Source organism: Hyla sarda, chromosome 6, assembly GCF_029499605.1.
Source record: "Hyla sarda isolate aHylSar1 chromosome 6, aHylSar1.hap1, whole genome shotgun sequence".
NCBI classification, from domain to species: Eukaryota; Metazoa; Chordata; class Amphibia; order Anura; family Hylidae; genus Hyla; species Hyla sarda.
In genome coordinates, this window is record NC_079194.1 from 155,145,908 (window position 1) to 155,165,566 (window position 19,659).

At 43.1% G+C, this 19,659-nt stretch overlaps 1 protein-coding gene across 2 annotated transcripts in view; it reads left to right on the forward strand.

The window, feature by feature from the left end:
* SLC9A5 (solute carrier family 9 member A5) overlaps nt 1-19,659 on the forward strand; it is a 145,395-nt gene that overhangs the window by 72,253 nt on the left and 53,483 nt on the right. For both annotated transcript variants that reach the window (XM_056525620.1, XM_056525621.1), the window contains exon 8: nt 17,242-17,331. In XM_056525620.1, coding sequence (XP_056381595.1) covers nt 17,242-17,331 — 90 coding nt within the window. The remainder of the gene's footprint in view (nt 1-17,241; nt 17,332-19,659) is intronic.

Sequence of the window (19,659 nt, forward strand, 5' to 3'; positions counted from 1 at the left end):
ATGTAAAGTATAGGAAGCTGTACTCACCTGTCCCTGCCGCTCGAGATGGTGTCCCCGGGCCTCCGCTGGGCTCTCCGCTGTCTTCTCCGGTCCTCCGCTGTCTTCTCCGGTCCTCTGCTTTCTTCCGCAAGGCCTTACTGGGCCTGCGTAGCGATGTCATTACGCCACTACGTCAATACGCCATTACGCCACAGCATATTGACGTCATCGGAGAGGGCCGAGAAGACACCGGAAGACCAGCGTTGGACCTGGAGGGCACCCCGGAGCATCGTGGAGGGGTAAGTAATACTTACCACACCACACGGGGAACATTAAGCTGCTATCCGGCAGCAGCAGCAGCATTTGGCGCTGCCGGATAGCACTTAATGCGATGGCCCCGACATAAAAAAGCATTGTATGTCGATGCTGACATCGACATGTGATGGCCTCTGAGAGGCCATCGTATGTCGATTTGATCATATGTCGGGGCCATCGTAGGTCGGGGGGTCACTGTGTGTGTGTGTATGTATGTATATATATATATATATATATATATATATATATATATATATATATGTATATATATATATAGCCAGCACAACTACCTAATACACGAGTGCACGCTGCTGTAGCAAATACGAAATATACAAATAGAAGGCTGCAGCAGCACTCTTGGTCCATAAAATGGAGGTTCTTAGCACACTTTTGATCAAAATGTGTCCCCCATCCACAATGTGGTGAATCCACCCTAACATGGTTACTCTACTTACCTCTGCTGTGCATATAGCCACTGACTGGGTGACATGCAGGATCAATTTAAAAAAAACTCCTGTTTTTTTTTTTTTTTTTTGTGTTTTTTTGTGTTTTTTTTGCATTGCAAGTAAGTTAGAGTGGTACCCTCTTTAGTCATGCACCTCTCCCTGTTCACAGGAGGTTTTTAAATTGAAAGTTGATCCTGCATGTCACCCAGTCAGAGGCATCTCCCAATGCAACACAGAATAGCAATGTAATGTGCATTTTTAAGACTGGACTGGGCACTGCAAATACTGTAGTTTACATCTAATAACCTGCAAAGACCTGATGCTTTTTTTCAGCTGAGAGTTTGCTATAATTGATTCTAGTCTAGATATTAAAAAGACAATCCAACCTGCAGGTACTTTGTTATAGAGAAGGAAGAGCTGAGCAGAGTGTGTCATTGTATGAGAAAAGAAACATGAAAACTTGTCATGTATTAATGTAAACCTCTGATTTAGTCATGTGGGTGTTTCTCCTCAGTGATTGACAACTGTTTGTGTATAAATATGCATTTAGAGAGCTGTAAGTAAGTAAATAAAGTGATTATAAGCAAAGCTCTCTGATCAGATGAATTACACCCAAGAGTTCTTAGAGAACTCAGTTCAGTTATTGCTGTGCTATTGTTTATAATGTTTAGAGAGTCTCTGGTGACTAGCATTGTACCTAGAGACTGACACAAGGCAAATGTGATGCCTATCTTCAAAAAGGGCAATAGGTCTTCCCCAGGTAACTATAGACCGGTAAGCTTAACATGCATTGTTTACAAACTATTTAAGGGACTACATGCAGGAATATGTAGGGGGTAACAGTGATCTATACATAGTATAATAGTTATATTATAAGTGATAGTCAGCATTGTTTTACTAAGGACAGAAGTTGTCAAACCAAGAGGTTAGTAGAAGCCTGGCCTGGGGAGGCGCCTTTGGATATAGGGGAATTGTTACGCCGAGCGCTCCGGGTCCCTGCTCCTCCCCGGAGCGCTCGCAACGTTCTCTCATCCGCAGCGCCCCGGTCAGACCTGCTGACCGGGTGCGCTGCGATATTACTCCCAGCCGGGATGCGATTCGCGATGCGGGACGCGCCCGCTCGCGATGCGCATCTCTGCTCCCGTACCTGACCCGTTCCCCGTCTGTGTTGTCCCGGCACGCGCGGCCCCGCTCCTTAGGGCGCGCGCGCGCCGGGTCTCTGCCATTTAAAGGGCCGCTGCGCCACTGATTGGCGCAGCAGGCCTAATCAGTATTCTCACGTGTGCACTCCCTACTTATACCTCACTTCCCCTGCACTCCCTCGCCGGATCTTGTTGCCATTGTGCCAGTGAAAGCGTTCCCTTGTGTGTTCCTAGCCTGTGTTCCAGACCTCCTGCCGTTGCCCCTGACTACGATCCTTGCTGCCTGCCCTGACCTTCAGCTACGTCCGACTTTGCTCTTGTCTACTCCCTTGTACCGCGCCTATCTTCAGCAGTCAGAGAGGTTGAGCCGTTGCTGGTGGATACGACCTGGTTGCTACCGCCGCTGCAAGACCATCCCGCTTTGCGGCGGGCTCTGGTGAATACCAGTAGCAACTTAGAACCGGTCCACCAGCACGGTCCACGCCAATCCCTCTCTGGCACAGAGGATCCACCTCCTGCCAGCCGAATCGTGACAGGAATCTATAATTGTATGTAGCCTGTATTTTTGCTCTATATTTATCTCTTAATTTGTTGTATCTTTTTTTTGCAGACTATTTTCTCATTATTGTATACAGGCCTGGCGCTAGTATAAGGCAGTTGAAGCAGCTTTCTTTGGGCACTGGTGGTGGTGGGGCTGAAAAATCTGAATCTAGAATTGTAGATAGAGCTTGAAACTCACGTTTTGAAGTGGCTCCAGGTTCTTTAGGCTTTGGCCTAGATGAGATGAATTTAGTAGATGCAGAGATTGTGCTTGCTTTGTAGCCAGGAACTAAGAGAGTGAATTTAGAGACTACAGCCCCTAATATACTAGGTAGGCCGGACTAAAGCCCATAACCCAGGGAACTCTGGGTACATCACATGACAGTAGATCACATGACTAACCTCTATACATTTGTACAACTTTATGTATAATGAACAATATGTACACAACACATTTACAATGCATTAACAGAAGGTGAGCAAGGGGCGAGCCCTGCAGGAGAGCCCTATGGACTGCAGGGACTCTTCCAGAGGGGACCTAGAGATGGTACAGGACCATGTCCTGTACCGGGACACCACAAACCCAATTACTTAACAAAAGTCGTCCCCGACGTATGTCCCCTTAGGGAGAGGAACGGAATGGCCATAGGGCCTGATGCAGTCCTGAGGCATTAATCCAAATGTCCCAGTTCAGGCTGGAGAGAATAAAAATGATGAAAAATATATATAGAGTCTCTGTGCATTTAAATAATGTCCATACATGCTCTGGAACTTATTTACGAACAGGATGGAAGAAGTATTTTTTTCTTTTCCTTTTGGTGAGTTACTGATTAATACCATCATCAGTATAACAATAATACAATACTTTATTCTATGTCAATACCTTTTTCTGTGTGGGTATACTTGTTTTCTTTTTCTATGATGCATCTCTAACAACTAGGCATACAATATGACTAGCTCGATCCTAGCTATAACATCCATCTATAGCTGAAACTTTATTGACATTTGACTGACATGTAGATATTTGACTATGACTATAAAATATTTTTGACTGACACTTGACATAAAGTATGTATAATGACTGTAGTGCTTCTACATACGGACATTATCTCACTGTTACCTTTCTATTGATATACATTTGATATAATACCACATATTATTTCTCTTGTTATACACTGGTTGCAGATTGGGTTGCCTGAGGCTTTCTGCCCAATGCCTTAGCTACTAGGGTCTATCGGTACTACACACTTACTCCTAGAACTCTGGATCTAGATAACAATTTCACTTACTGTTACCTTTTTGTATACGTGTATTTTTTAGTTAGCTACAGGAATACCTTTTGGCCACAAAAGCATCCTGAACCCGTAGAGATAAGAAAGAACATATTAGTGCATGACATTTGTGCGTGTGAGGTATATTCATATACCTACCTTTTCTTATGAGTATATTTTATAAGTTATGTGTACTGGACTTTATGAATGTACACTATTTGGATTTAATATGTACTGAATTATGTGTACACTGAATTTTATGAATATATGTGAAGTCAGTCTTGAAATCTAATTGGTTTTTGGCCCTGTGTCGACCTTTGAGACCGACGCAACACCACCTCTTGGGTCTCAGGAGTGCCTTCTTCTTCTGAAACTCTTGTTGCTTCAGTCCCAGAGGGACCAGCTTGAGGGCTGGAGTCATGAGTTGAGCTTGGCCCTGGACTGGTGGGACCCATGTGTAGTGATGAGGTTGGTTCTCGACCTTGAAGAAGTTGCCACGGGAGACAGGCTTACAGCAGGTGAGGAAACCAGAGATGGTTGTGCTGGAACTGGATATGGCATTGCACAGAAAACTGTAGGCTGGTTGGATGAGAACATCGGTATGTTCATCGATGGATGGATTCCCTCTCCTGGCACATATTCCCTCACGGGTCTAGCAGCTATGGGAGCAGGAGGAGGAGGTTCTGGTAGATCCTCTCTGAGGCACAATTTGATTCTGTTCCGATGAACCACCTGCGGCTCAAATCCAGTCTTCTGGACTTTGTAGACATCTGAATCTGGGTATGTCATGGCAGTTATAGTATAGGGTTCGGTCTCCCAGATGGATTCCAGCTTGTGCGTCCTGGGAAATTTTCGCAGCCAAACTCTGTCCCCCAGTTGTAGTGTCTTGAGGCATGGCGGTTGTAATCTCTCTGCTGTCTTTCTTTCTTAGCTTCCTGAATCCTCCTCTGATGATCGGAGATCCAGTCTTGTGAGACCTGTGGAGAGTTGTTGAAGGGCCACTCTTTGTGCTTGGATACCGACGCTGCCCGCAGCATGTGTATGAAGACTTGGTTGATGCGTTCACACAATCCATTCCCCTGGGGATGGTACGCCATAGTCTGGAGCTTCTTACAGTCGTTAAACTGACACAAATCCTGGAACAGTTGGGCTTCAAAGGCTGTGCCCCGGTCCGTGAGGACAGACTCCGGGCATCCTAGGGTCTGGACCCAGTTGGAATAGAACATCTGCACAGCAGTCTTCGCCATGAGGTCCTTGACAGGCACTACCACCACCCACTTGGAGTAGTGGTCTACCATCGTGAGGGTGTAGGTGTATCCAAACCAAGTAGAGGATAAAGTGACATGATCCAAGGGGACCAGCTGGTTTGGATGGAATGAGGGGGTGCTCTCGCATCCTTGCAGAGATTCTTGGTGACGTTACAGAAGGTGCATTGACCGCACAATTTTTCAATGCCTCCTCACATTCCAATCCAATAAAACCGATGTCTGATGGTGGCCTCTGTCTTGTAGATTCCAATGTGTCCCGACTGATCGTGGTAGGCATTTAGGACCATTGCAGCATCTCTTCTGGGAACTAGGATCTGATGGAGTCGCTCACCAGACAATGGATCCAACAAATTCCTGTACAGCAGTCCTTTTTGTATAAACAGTCTGTTTCTTTGTCGCCACAGCCTCTTTAGCTCATAATCACACTGAGACCGGCGTAGACGGGTTGGTGCCTTCTTCAGGAGTAGGTAGTCCAACAGATCCCCCAAGACTCGACTTTCGTCCTGTAGAGTCTTCCATGTATAGAGGTCCTCGGGAACCCTTGTGGACCTGGGCTCATCGTCTTCCTGTGTAGTCAAGACATGCTGACTCACGAACCTCTGATAAAATGGGGGCATTACCTCGAATTCCCACTCGTTCTCGACAGGTGGTTCTTCATCAGGGGCCATACGAGATAATACATCTGCGTTCGCATTGTACTTGCCACTTCAATATTTGATGTTGAAATCGTAGTTGGCTAGCCTGGAGGCCCAACGCTGCTCAATCGCTCCCAACTTGGCCGGGTTCAAATGCGCCAATGGGTTGTTGTCTGTGTATATGGTGAAAGGGGTAGCTGCTAGATAGTCCTTGAACTTTTCTTTCACTGCCCAGACTGAGGCGAGGAGCTTCAGCTTGAAGGAACTGTAATTGGAGTCGTTCTTCTCCGCTCCTCGCAGATGTCTGCTGGCGTAGGCTATCACCCTTTCTTTACCTTCTTGCACCTGAGATAGAACAGCATCAAGGCCTTCGAAGCTGGCATCTGTGTACAACCTGAAGGGCTGACCATAATCAGGATAGGCGGCTCGGTGAGCAGGTACTTCAAAGCCAGGAACGCTGTTTCCTGCTCCTCGGCCCACTGGATAGGGAGTCTTCCATTATAGTTTTCCTTTGCAGTACCCAGAAAGGAGAGCTGTAAGGGGTCCAGCAATCTGTGCGAAGTGAGGGATGAAACGGTGGTAGTAGCCAGCGAATCCATGCTGGATCAGGACTTGAAACACCTCCTTCAAGTGGTCCAGATGCTCTTGATAGGTCTTGGAGTAGACCATGACATCATCCAAATATAATAGCACACTTTGGAAGTTGAGATGTCCTAGGCATCGCCCCATTAGGCGTTGAAAGGTGGCAGGGGCATTGCATAGCCCAAAGGGCATACTCTTGAACTCGTATAACCCCATCGGAGTCACAAAAGCCTCAGATGGGGAGTAAGACTCGAACACTTGATATAGTCGCTTAAAAATCTGCTCCACTGTGGCCTTGTTGGAGGCCGGACAGGTGCGGACCTCTTCCAATGCTTATCCCTGTAGCTGTCCCGTAAGTAACTGCACCTGCTGGTTAGGGGGAAAAGAAAAAAAAAACAAAGAGACTCTGTATCCTCTCCTTGAAGTCTCGAAGGGTGAAAGGATCCCCATTATAGGTAGGGAGCCCAGGATTCCTAAAGTAGACAGGTGCGGCTACAGGAGCTCCCAGGCTGTAACATGGAACTGGAGGTGAAGAGGGAAACATTCTCCTTGCAGACTGTGGTGACCCACTTGGCGGGGTCGCAGGAGCACCTTCATCCTGTCGGTCAGGTGGTGGACTGGGTGCTGACGTACTGGGTGCTGACATCTTGCTGACTTGATTGAGTGCGCTGACTTGTAGACTTGATGGGGTGCACTGTCCTGTAGACTTGATGGGGTGCGCTGTCGCTGCTGGGCAGTAAGGGTACGCTGGCCCTTTATGATGAGTTGCGGAGTGCTGCGGCGGCTTGTGCTGCCTGCTTCCAAGGCTCCCGCGGACTGCTGTACTGCCCGGACCTTTGTCCCGATGTCTGCAGAGTCTATGCAGCGGAGGTTTGCTATAACAATGCGGGCGCAGCTGCCGGTACTTTTGATTCTTGCTGAGCCCGGAGGACTTCCGGTTTGGTCTGGGCAAGAAATCCTTCCCCTCGGCAACACAGGGTGGAACTTTTCGTTCCTTCCAGCTGGCAGGCATGGAGGCGTGACTGCAGAGGACCAGCAGGGAGGAGCTGCGGCTGTTCGCGCACGCGGGAAGGCCGGTACTGACTTTAACCCTTTTAGGTACTGCAGCAACCACACAATTTTCTTCACCTCCCCCCTTACCCCGGCAAAGCACAATTTCAGCAACAATGTCCTGCACACTTGTGGGCGCAATTTCGGTCGCGGCCCGCGACAATCCTGCACAGTTTTGAAAACACAGTTCTGAATAGGGGGAGGACTATGGCACTTGTAATAATGGTGTACACCCGTTTTTCGTTGCGAGTAGTCAGGGTAGCTGAGATATTAAAGGCACACACCCGTATCCTGTTCGTAGGATGCCAAAAGACATGTGGTGCCGGGGTGTTGCAATGGGGTAGCAGGATCTGGTGGTATTAACCCTGTGGGGTAAGGTGTTATTAACCGCTGATTAGTCGTGATGCCAGGATGTGGTTGTTTCGGTATAAGGCCCTGCCGACAACCAACCCAGAAACGGCAGGCAATAAAGGAATGTCCACAGCAGGAATTGTGAAAATAACTGGAACTTTTACTTGCAATTCTTATTAAACAATCTTTACAGTTATGCAGTTTCTCTAGAGGCAACCGGGATGCAGGATACCTCTCAGGCTTGCTGGGACTTGTAGTATTGTGATTATTTATGCAGGCCACTGTGCTACTAATAATATCCTTGAGTTGAGTAGTGGTCACTAGAATTGTAGCTTGATAACTCACGTTTTGAAGTGGCTCCAGGTTCTTTAGGCTTTGGCCTAGATGAGATGAATATAGTAGATGCAGAGATTGTGCTTGCTTTGTAGCCAGGAACTAAGAGAGTGAATTTAGAGACTACAGCACCTTATATACTAGGGAGGCTGGACTAAAGCCCATTGGTTGCAAAGCCTGTAGGTCCTGTACCCAGGGAACTCTGGGTACATCACATGACAGTAGATCACATGACTAACCTCTATACATTTGTGCAACTTTATGTATAATGAACAATATGTACACAACACATTTACAATACATTAACAGAAGGTGAGCAAGGAGCAGGCCCCGCAGGAGAGCCCTATGGACTGCAGGGACTCTTCTGGAGGGGACCTAGAGATGGTACAGGACCATGTCCTGTACCGGGATACCACAGATGCATACCATGTACACATCACCACTCTGTACTGTACAGGAGCAGGGAAATTGAATCCCTGCTGCTGTACTGTTCACAGCACTTAGCACCGTCGGTGCAGCGTTCTGCTTGCCCTGCACAACACGAGCGATGAGGTGACATGGTGATAACAGCAGAGCGCTGTGCCACTTAGAAAGGAGGAATTGGAGGCTCTATGCAGGCGCAATGGTAAGGTTAGTGGGATTTTTATTGAGGGTAGGGAGAAGATTGCCTACCTGCATTACCCATCTGCCTACCTGCATTACCCATCTGCCTACCTGCATTACCCACCTGCCTACCTGCACTGCCTACCTGCACTGCCCATCTGCTTACACTACCTGCCTACCTCCGGTACCCATCTTCCTACTCTACCTGCACTCCCCATCAACTTACACTACCCATCTACCTACACTACCCATCTACCTACGCTACCTGCACTACCCTTTTACCTACACTACCCTTTTACCTACACTACCTATCTACTTACACTACCTACCTAGCAGGTGTCAATATCTATCTATCTAGCGGGGGGGGGCATACCCTACCCACGAGGGGAGTTTACCTAATAACCCACTATCGCATAATGCCCTACCCATCGCCCAACCCGCTCACCTTCTCACTAGGGTTAAAAAAAATGTGCGGAGCCTGACATGTTTTTCTTGTAGATCCTGCAGTGACATGGTTGGAAGAAGTCTTCATGGCCGTCTAAGCAAGACATAGAAGAAAAGGAAAGAAAATGACACCACAAAGATGAAGAGGCCCCCATGTGAGTCACTACTTGTAACTGCACTGTAATCTGTTATATGGTCTGCAGGGCCTGTGTAGAGTTGTGGTCACCACTATATGAGATTTGAATGGGGGGATATTGGTCTGTGCACAATGGCTTTTATTCATTATCAGTATGATGGAATTATCTCCTCACTATGTGGGGGTAATGTGTAGTCATGGTGTTGTGCAATTATTTGTGCCTGGTATAGTGCAGATACTGTATAGTGGTGATATTACCGTAGTCTGGTTTTATTCAGTATCAGTATAATAGTATTATCCAGTCACTATATGGTGTAATGGTAGTGGCCATGGTATGGCGGTATTATTTGTCCCTTGTATAGTGGTGTTATTGGTGATACTTGTCTGTGTATAGTGGTTTTATTCAGTATCAGTATGGCAGTATTATCCAGTCACACTATGTATGGTATGGTGTGGTGCAATTATTTGTCCCTTGTAGGTGATATTGGTCTCTGTATAGGTTTTATTATTATTATTTTTTATGTAATACTGTCCTTGAGAGAAGCCTGATGGGTAAATTAAGCTTAGTTTGCACCTGAATTGAGAACTGGCTTTAAAGGGGTGCTTTAGAGAATTAACCCTTTGTAAAATCACATGGAGAGGGGGACATTAAAAAAAACAAAAAGCCCCTACCAGTGTCGGGCGCTTCCAGATTTGGATGATGTGATGTCACATGACTGCTTATTGACTTCAGCAATGTCTTGCCTCAGCTGCTGATGTGTGCAAAGTCACGAAACCCAGATACGCCAGACACCTGTCACAGAGTTAAGTGATTCCAGCGCCAGTGTGGGAGCAAGTATGGTAAGAGAGGGTTGTTGTTGTTTTTTTTTTGTTTGTTTTTTTTTGTTTTTTTTTACTGTCCCTCTCCCCAAGCGGGTTTTACAAAGGGTTAATTCTTCAGAGCACCTTTACCACTCTGGTCCCGGATTATAAGTGGTTTACCACACTTTTGTTTAACTTGGGGCTTGTTTGCATCTATACCATAACAGTACCACAATAGACTTATATTATGTAAAAGTTGCCTAAAGTAAGTCAGTTTGGACCTGTTTTTGTCCCCTGTATATTTGTGTACAAATTTTTTAGTGGAATAGAAAAGTTCTGCATGCACTACTTTTCTGTACCACAAAACAACCATTTGCTGTAATATAGGTATTTTTTTATCACATAACATCCCAGAATGTAAAAGTTTTTTTACTATATTGTGAATTCTGAAAAAATTATTGCACTACAACATTGAACAATTCCACCCGGCAGAAGATCACATGGGGTGCCCGGAGCTCCAGTCCTAGCTCCACCCATGCCCGAGGGACCTAATTTACATAAAAGAAAAACGGTGCAACGGCTGGACCATTTAGGGCATTATAAGTATCATTTTGATCAGTATCACCCGCACTACAAGCCTGTATGACAGGTTAGTGCGGGTGATACTGATGACAGATTTCCTCTAATGATATAAAGGAGGGGATTAACAACTCTGTTTCTATCTTTGCAGATGACACTAAGCCTTGTAGCACAGTACACTCTGTAAAAGATGTGCATAAGTGACAAGATGACTTGGACAAACTGAATGTTTTGGCATCCACCTGGCAAATGAGGTTCAATGTGGATAAATGTAAAGTTATGCATCTGGGCATTAATAACCTGCGTGCATTATACGTCCTAGGGTGTGTTAAACTGGGAGAGACTCTGGTAGTGAAGGGTTTGGGTGTACTTGTAGATCATAGACTACAGAATAACATGTAATGTCCAGCACAATATTGTCATGTATCAAAAGAGGCATGGACTTGCAGGACAGGGAGTCATGGGACAGGTATTGAGTCCCCCTCACCAGCAGGAAGACCTGTGCCAGGGCCCAATACATCAGATTGCTGTCCAACAATCACTGGCCGAGGCGGGTTATCACTGCCGCCAGCGACTGCTGAGCCACAGAATGACGTGTTGACCACAGTGAACCCGGAAGAGGAGTGCACCAGGGACTGTAGTGGGACAACTGAGGCACTGGGGGAGCGGCGGAAGACAAGTAGATTTTTTTTATATATATATACCTGACAGAATGGAAAGCTTCTTTAGGTAATGACATAATTTAGCTTTGTCTCATTTTATATCCACTTTATGTAACTTTTAGCTCTGCATGGGGTTTCAGCCACTGAATGTCCCTCTTGATGGGAAGGAGAATGAACGCATGCATTTTTATTGTGCAATGATTACGCTTTATTTACATAAGAATGGAAGAGTCCTTTAAGAAAGTGGCAGAGAATATTAGATTAAGATGATAATGAGACATATCCATTAGTATCTCTTTAGGGTATAATTCACTTACACGTTGTCCTATGTCTGTATAATGTGCTTCATTATTCACTAGCCACCTCGGCTACATCAGCTGCACCACAGTCACATCCAGCAGACGTGTCTAATAATATCTTTGTAGAAGGTAATAGTTCAATCAGATCTGCCTCTAATTGTCCTGTTATTTACATCTAAACATTCTGACATGATTTAATTATTATGGAGCTGAATCTGCTGTTAACCTTTTCACTGCTCTCGTACTGTCTAGGAGGGAGGTTTACAAGATGAAGAGTAGGTTCTGAGGCTACCTCAGGCAAGGGTTAATGACAGCTGGCAGTGTTTGCACCCTGCATTCACATGTTTAAGCCCATTAGGGTCAGAACAAATTTCATACAGGGCGCAAGCTGTCATTCATTGGTAAGCGGTATAACTGCATAATACAATATAGCAATGCGAGCTCAGCTTGTGGTTGCCATGCTTAATGTAACTACTTTTGTACTAGAAGCACATCAAGATTCATTATGCATATGGTTATAATTTAACATTTATCTTGGTTATAATGTAACATTTATCTTATTATATACCAGAAATGCCTAGGTTAAATCAGCAAAGTCCATATCACTATATATACAAGATGCCCAGCTGTACATATGTAATTATATACCAGAAAATGTCCAGAAGAAACCAGCATGCTCTCTATCACTATATACAAGATGCATAACTTATACCAGCTCTGCATATAATTATATACAGAAGATATCCAGGTTATACCAGCATGGTCCATATCACTATATACAAGAAGATGTATAAAGTATACCAGCTGTACATATAATTATATACAAAGGATATCCAGGTTATACCAGCATGGTCCATATCACTATATACAAGAAGATGTATAACGTATACGAGCTCTGCATATAATTATATACAGAAGATATCCAGGTTATACCAGCATGGTCCATATAACTATATATACAAGAAGAGGTATAAAGTATACCAGCTGTACATATAATTATATACAAAGGATATCCAGGTTATACCAGCATGGTCCATATCACTATATACAAGAAGATGTATAACGTATACCAGCTGTACATATAATTATATACAGAAGATATCCAGGTTATACCAGCATGGTCCATATAACTATATACAAGAAGAGGTATAACGTATACCAGCTGTACATATAATTATATACAAAGGATATCCAGGTTATACCAGCATGGTCCATATCACTATATACAAGAAGATGTATAACGTATACCAGCTGTACATATAATTATATACAGAAGATATCCAGGTTATACCAGCATGGTCCATATAACTATATACAAGAAGAGGTATAACGTATACCAGCTGTACATATAATTATATACAAAGGATATCCAGGTTATACCAGCATGGTCCATATAACTATATACAAGAAGAGGTATAACGTATACCAGCTGTACATATAATCATATACAAAGGATATCCAGGTTATACCATTATGGCCTACATCACTATATACAAGAGGATGCATATATTATGCCTCCTGTGCATACATAATTATATACAGTATATACCCAGGTTATATCAGCCTGGTCCATATCACTATATACAAAAAGTTGTATAATTTTATACCAGCTGTACATATAATCATATACAAAGGATATCCAGGTTATACCATTATGGCCCACATCACTATATACAAGAGGATGCATATATTATGCCTCCTGTGCATACATAATTATATACAGTATATACCCAGGTTATATCAGCCTGGTCCATATCACTATATACAAAAAGTTGTATAATTTTATACCAGCTGTACATATAATTATATACAAAGGATATCCAGGTTATACCAGCATGGTCCATATAACTATATACAAGAAGATGTATAACGTATACCAGCTGTACATATAATCATATACAAAGGATATCCAGGTTATACCAGCATGGCCCACATCACTATATACAAGAGGATGCATATATTATGCCTCCTGTGCATACATAATTATATACAGTATATACCCAGGTTATATCAGCCTTGTCCATATCACTATATACAAAAAGTTGTATAATTTTATACCAGCTGTCCATATATAAATATATACCAGATGATACCTAGGTTATGCCGCCATGGTCTTATATCACAATATTCAAGAAGATTCAAATCTATCTGATCTTCCAGAGGACAGTATTACTGCATAACTAGACAGAAGTGCCATTCTGGACTAGAGGAAGGATGGGTGCCAAACCCTATGATGCTTTGTACAATGCTTCATTGTTTTGCCTGGATAGAAATCTTTTTTGATGATACTACACAAAGGAGCACATAATATTTCTTTGTTTTGAATTGTATCCTAGCATAAAGCCTTCATTTATTTTGGATTGTCCTTGACAAAACATACAATTATTATTTTTACTTTTGTTCTCTCCCTTTGTGGTTCCAGCAGTTGCTGTCTGTAAGTTCAGCCGTCGCTAACTTCTTTACTGATCGGACATATCTTCTATCCAGGGAGTAACAATGAATGTCACATACCTATTTATCATCCCGTTTATGTAATGCAGAGACAATAGGTAAATGGGGAAGTAATAAGTAAGTGGGCCAAAGTACAAAGGGTCCCAGGAGGAGTTTACAGATGGTCAGGAAAGGCATAAATCCCCCTTTGTTTAGATTGTTTAATTGTTTAGATGTTTTTAATTGCTTTTGTATCAAAGGGTCCTTCAGACATTGATAGCAGATCACCTGAATATAACATGAATTCATGACTGCTATTGTTTTGACCACACTGATTCTCAACATTTACTAAAATAAGGTGTCAGGCCTGACAGGTATGGTCTGTGCCATCACATCTCCTCATGGCTCCACTTAGTCCTATCTCATAAAAAATGATATCCTCCAAAATGTAACTTTTAATTGTGTCCATTAATAACTACACTATTCAATATGAAGTATTTACAGTAATAAGGTAATATAGTACAGTGATCCCTCAACTTACAATGGCCTCAACATACAATAGTTTCAACATACAGTGGTCTTTTCTGGACCATCGTAAGTTGAAACCAGACTCAACATACAATGCTACGGACAGTCCAGACCTGTGAAACGTGTCAATGGCTGGAAGAACCGACCAATCAAAATGGGCATTCACTGGTAAAACACCTGTATTACTGAAGTGCATGCACTGACTGGTGTCTGGTATTACATGTTCTGGACACTTTACCTGTCCCAGGGTTAGCTGCTCTTTTAGACACCAGATGAGGGCGACTCTATTACTTTTTTGTGACATTGCGTGTACTGTACAGGACCCTGAAGAAGCTCCTGTCCTCTACATAGACCGGTGTTTCCCAAGCAGGGTGGCCCCAGCTTTTGCAAAACTACAACTCCCAGCATGCCCGGACAGCCTTTGGCTGTCCGGGCATGCTGGGAGTTGTAGTTTTGCAAAAGCTGGAGGCTCCCTGCTTGGGAAACACTGACATAGACAGTGATTTACAGCTCCCAGCAGATCTTTCCTACTTTTATATGTAAAGACTTGCTTTATCTATATTAGTTATCTACTTATTTTTCTTTAATTCACACTTTTTCCTATTTTTGGATGACATTTTGGAGCCTTTAGAACCAATTACCAGGTTTCCATAGAGTTCTGGTCTCAACATACAATGGTTTCAACTTACAATGGTTGTCCCAGAACCAATTAATATTGTAACTTGAGGGACCACTGTATATGTGTCCTAAAAGTAAACCACCTTAAACAAAAAAGGCTAGTGGTATAGGGTCTGAGTGAGATAATAAAGTGAATCTGTTAGCAGATATGTATGATATAAGCTGCTGACTCCATCCAATAGGTGACAGGAAGACAATATTTACATGCCTTTTGAGTGTTGATGGGTTTGTATAACTTATAAAATTAGGGTGTTCTTCATAGGCTCAAGTGTCAAGGAGGCAAGGCTGATCTGAAGTGCTGCAGTATCATGTAAAATTTGGAGACAGGGCTCTGCAACCTGTATGTCCAGGACAGGGAGGGGAGGGATGGAGGACACAAAAGGCAAGCAGTGTAGCAGCACTTAAGCAGCTGGACCCGCCTACTTGACTCTTAAAGGGGTACTCCGGTGAAAAACTTTTTTCTTTTAAATCAACTGGTGCCATAAAGTTAAACAGATTTGTAAATTACTTCTATTAAAAAAATCTTAATCTTTCCTGTACTTATTAGCTGCTGAATACTACAGAGGAGATTCTGATTACATCATGACCACAGTGCTCTCTGCTGACATCTCTGTCCATTTTAGCAAATATATGGTTAGAGCAGCACAGTGGCTCAGTGGTCAGCACTGTTACCTTGCAGCACTGTGGTTGTGGGTTCAGATCCCACTAAGGACAACATCTACAAATAGGTGTGAGTGCTATATAAATAAAGAGTTATTATTATTATAATAATGTCAGCAGAGAGCACTGTGGTCGTGATGTCAGCAGAGAGCACAGTGTTCCAAAAATAAAAGTATTTCCTCTGTAGTATTCAGCAGATAATAAGTACAGGAAGGATTAAGATTTTTTTTAATAGAAGTCATTTACAAATCTGTTTAAGTTTCTGGGACCAGTTGATTTAAAAAAAAAAAAAAGGTTTTCACCGGAGTACCCCTTTAAGCCTAAGAATGAAATTATAATTTTTTAAGTTATGGCAAACCCATGAACACTAATAAAGGTATACTTAATATTGTCATCATGTCAACCATTGGACCCTGTCTGCAGCTTATATCAGCTCACTAAAGTATACATTTCGCTTAAAAAAACTTTTCATATGTCAGTGAGACAAGTCAAAAGTTTTGATTGGTTGGGTCTGGATATTCAGATCCTGATCAGTCACTAGAATGAGCAGTAAGAGAAGCATAAGACAAACCAAGACAATCCAATAGACTTACATTGTAAGTTTATCTCACTTGTCATGCTCTTTTCTTGGCAAAAAATTTTTTTTTAAGTGACGGTGCCTATTAAGTAAACCAAGCGTGAATAATAGATTCAGGCATACAGTCTATTTTTTTTCAATGGGAAGTATGAATTGTTGCATTTGCCTTGTGGTGGTGCTGAAGGAGAATTTTCTCACAGATTACAGCTGATCATTAGGGGTCAACACAATGGGACATCCATTGATCAGCTTAGGGGACCTTTCTATCTGAGAGGAAATGTCCAAAGATTACACAAACTGTTTAATGTGAACAAATATTTAAAAATACTTGAAAATTTGTGAAATATGAAAGGTATGTTTTGTGAAAGCTTTACTTCATTCAAAATGTAGGTGTGACTACAGGTAATCTAAGTCATCCTTTTCTCCTTAGCCACATTCTTTCTCCACCATGAGGACAACCATCATGTTTTTTTATAATGATCAACTTGAAATTTATAATGCAAGCTGTGCTACACAACATACTGTTGCTGGGCATTGTGCTTAACAAATCCATATTGCTATAGCCTTATTAGAGCTTTATGACAGATCATGCAATGCTGGCCCATTCCAGAGGTCCACTACCAAGATCAGATTAGTCTTTACAGCAGCTGCCTGGCATTAGGTGTCATTACTCAGCCTACTGTTCGCTAGTATTCTTAAGTCCCTTTCCATCTCTGATTTCTCTAGTAGTATTATGAGAAGCATTTATCATGGCTTTTCATGTGTCACTGGTCTGTGAATTTCTGGTAAGCACATGTTCTCCTCAGATGAACTAGAACAAAGGTTTTCAGAATGCTTAATAGTAGGTGAATTTTAATTACTATATAGATTGAATCTGTCATGAACAGATATTAGTTCTAAAATAAAAATGCCTCGCTTCTCTTCTATTCCAGGGTCTGACCATCAAACCTCTTGTCAAGTGGCTAAAAGTGAAGAGACGAGACCACCACAAGCCAACGCTAAGTGAAGAATTACATGAGCACGTAAGATCTTCAACCATAACAGCTGTTCATCCACCATCCTTGGCAATTCATCCAAGCTATCTAATTAAGTGCCCTCTACAAACCGCAGAGCCAGGCTCAGATTTTCTGTGGTTTGGAGGGGAGGGGGGAGTATAGATAGATGCGCAAGAAAGGGAAGAAGGAAACATGACATCAAAAGGGCATTAAGAGTTATTTTGAGCATGGCTATGAAAGGGCCAGTGGGGTCTCGTGGTGTATAATCATGCAAGACAAGGCTTGTAGCCCTGCAAATCATGAACAAGTAACATCTTGATTGTTTAAAAGTGGTGTGATGCTTAAAAAAATCATCAAGATCATGATGTATATGTTGCAAGTATGTAAAGCGATTTATTGCATATTTTATATTATATTGAAAGCTAGTGAAATGGAAATCAGACCTCAAGGAATGAACTGAATTAAGTAAGGTGTATAATACCTTAATATAAAATCTCACTAGAGAAATGCGATGTAGCTGGTTTCATATAAAATAGCATCATTGATTGAATAAATAAATAAATACAGAAGCTGGTATCTGAGCAGGGCCCTTGCTCCAGATCCAGCGATAATAGGTTAATAAATTATTGATAGGATAAAGAAATCGTTGTTAAAAAAAAAAATAATAATAAAATATATATATATATATATATATATGATTAATATGAAGTTTTTAGATTACATAGGTAGTTACGATGCAACATCAGATAATTGCTGGATAGCAGAGTCGCGATGTAGTAGCGAAACAGCCTGTCCCGTTAGATGGACTATACAGGATGGCACGGGCTGACCCCGGCCTGCAGATACCAAAATACCCGTATAAGATGAAGATCATAGCTTTAGTGGTGATGTATGATGTGCTGACTCCGCTGTAAGAGGGAATGCCAGCTGTCTCCACTGAAGAAGGGCATGGATCTGCATCCGGCTCACTGCTGCGATGTCCGGGCAGCAGGTGTAACTGGTACAGCTCTTACTTGTGGCGTCCTCTTGCCAGCAATTAGGAGGTTGTAAGGCGTGTAAGAAACCTTGCACTGGTCTCCTATTGGAGGGACTGCAGCGGTTGCGAGGAAGTATAGAAGCAGTTGGGTGGTGGCAATAAGGTGACAGTACTCAACAATATGGTGTACTGATAAAACGTAATCAGTGTGGAATGTGGAAATGTAGTGACCCACAGTGTATGGCGGGACCACGGGTTGTAGCGGTTTAGGTGGAGGGGCAAGATGGTATTATTCGTGACGCCAGAGTGGTTTTTGGTTACAGGAACCACACGAATGGTATCTCCGCTATTCCAATGGTTAGTGAAAGGAGAGTCCACAACCAGTTATGGTTTAATGGAAGCTTTACTGAGTTTAGATAGATGGTTTTATCTTCACAGCTAGGCCAGAACACAGGAACACAGAAGGATCTTGCAGCTTGCTGGGACCAATTAGACTTGTAATAGACTTTAAATTATCTTGAGGCTTGACTTGAGGCTACACTGGACTTGACTATAGGTAGTAGTGGCAGCAGACATAGACTTTTGACTTACTGGAATGACTGTAGATTTGAGGCCTTCCAGGTGCTGGTCACTAGCACTGAGATCTCTGGTGTTTGCTGGTCCTCAGCAGGGAGCATAAGAGAGAGAATTGTAGTGGCTGCTACCGTATATAGAGGGGGGCTGAGCCAAAGCCCATTGGTCAAGCTGCGGGTCATAGGTTAAGCTGGTGCCCTCTGGGTAACATGTGACAACATAAACATAACATGTGACATTTCACAGGTCCTTTAGACAACTGCTGGATTCCTCCAAAGGTCCTTTATACTAACTATACATTAGGTCACTGACTATCCATAAAATAAAATAGATAACAGTACAGTAACAGCTGGGGAGACACTGCAGGAGAGCCCCCAGGTCACTGAGAGACTCAACCTGACAGGGCCTAAGGGTAATACAGAACCATGTTCTGTACTGGGACATTACAGAAACATTCAGCATTTTTTGGTTTTAACCGTTGTCAGGATCTCTTCTTGCTGTCAGGTTATTGATTTAAAGGGGAACTACTAGAAGCCAAATTTTAACCTCTTAAGGACGCAGGGCATACCTGTATGCCCTGCGCCCGGTCCCGGTGTTTAAAACTGGGTCTCGCCGTGACCCCGCATCACCCCGAGTCGGTCCCGGCTGCTATTGATAGCCGGGACCCTGGGCTAATAACTACTAACCCTTCAGACGTAGCGATCAACGCGGTGTTCGAAAATGAAAGTAAAAGTTTCCAAGCAGCTTAGTCAGGCTGATCACGATAAAATCACGATGTCCCGATCAGCTAGAACGCAAGCGGAGGA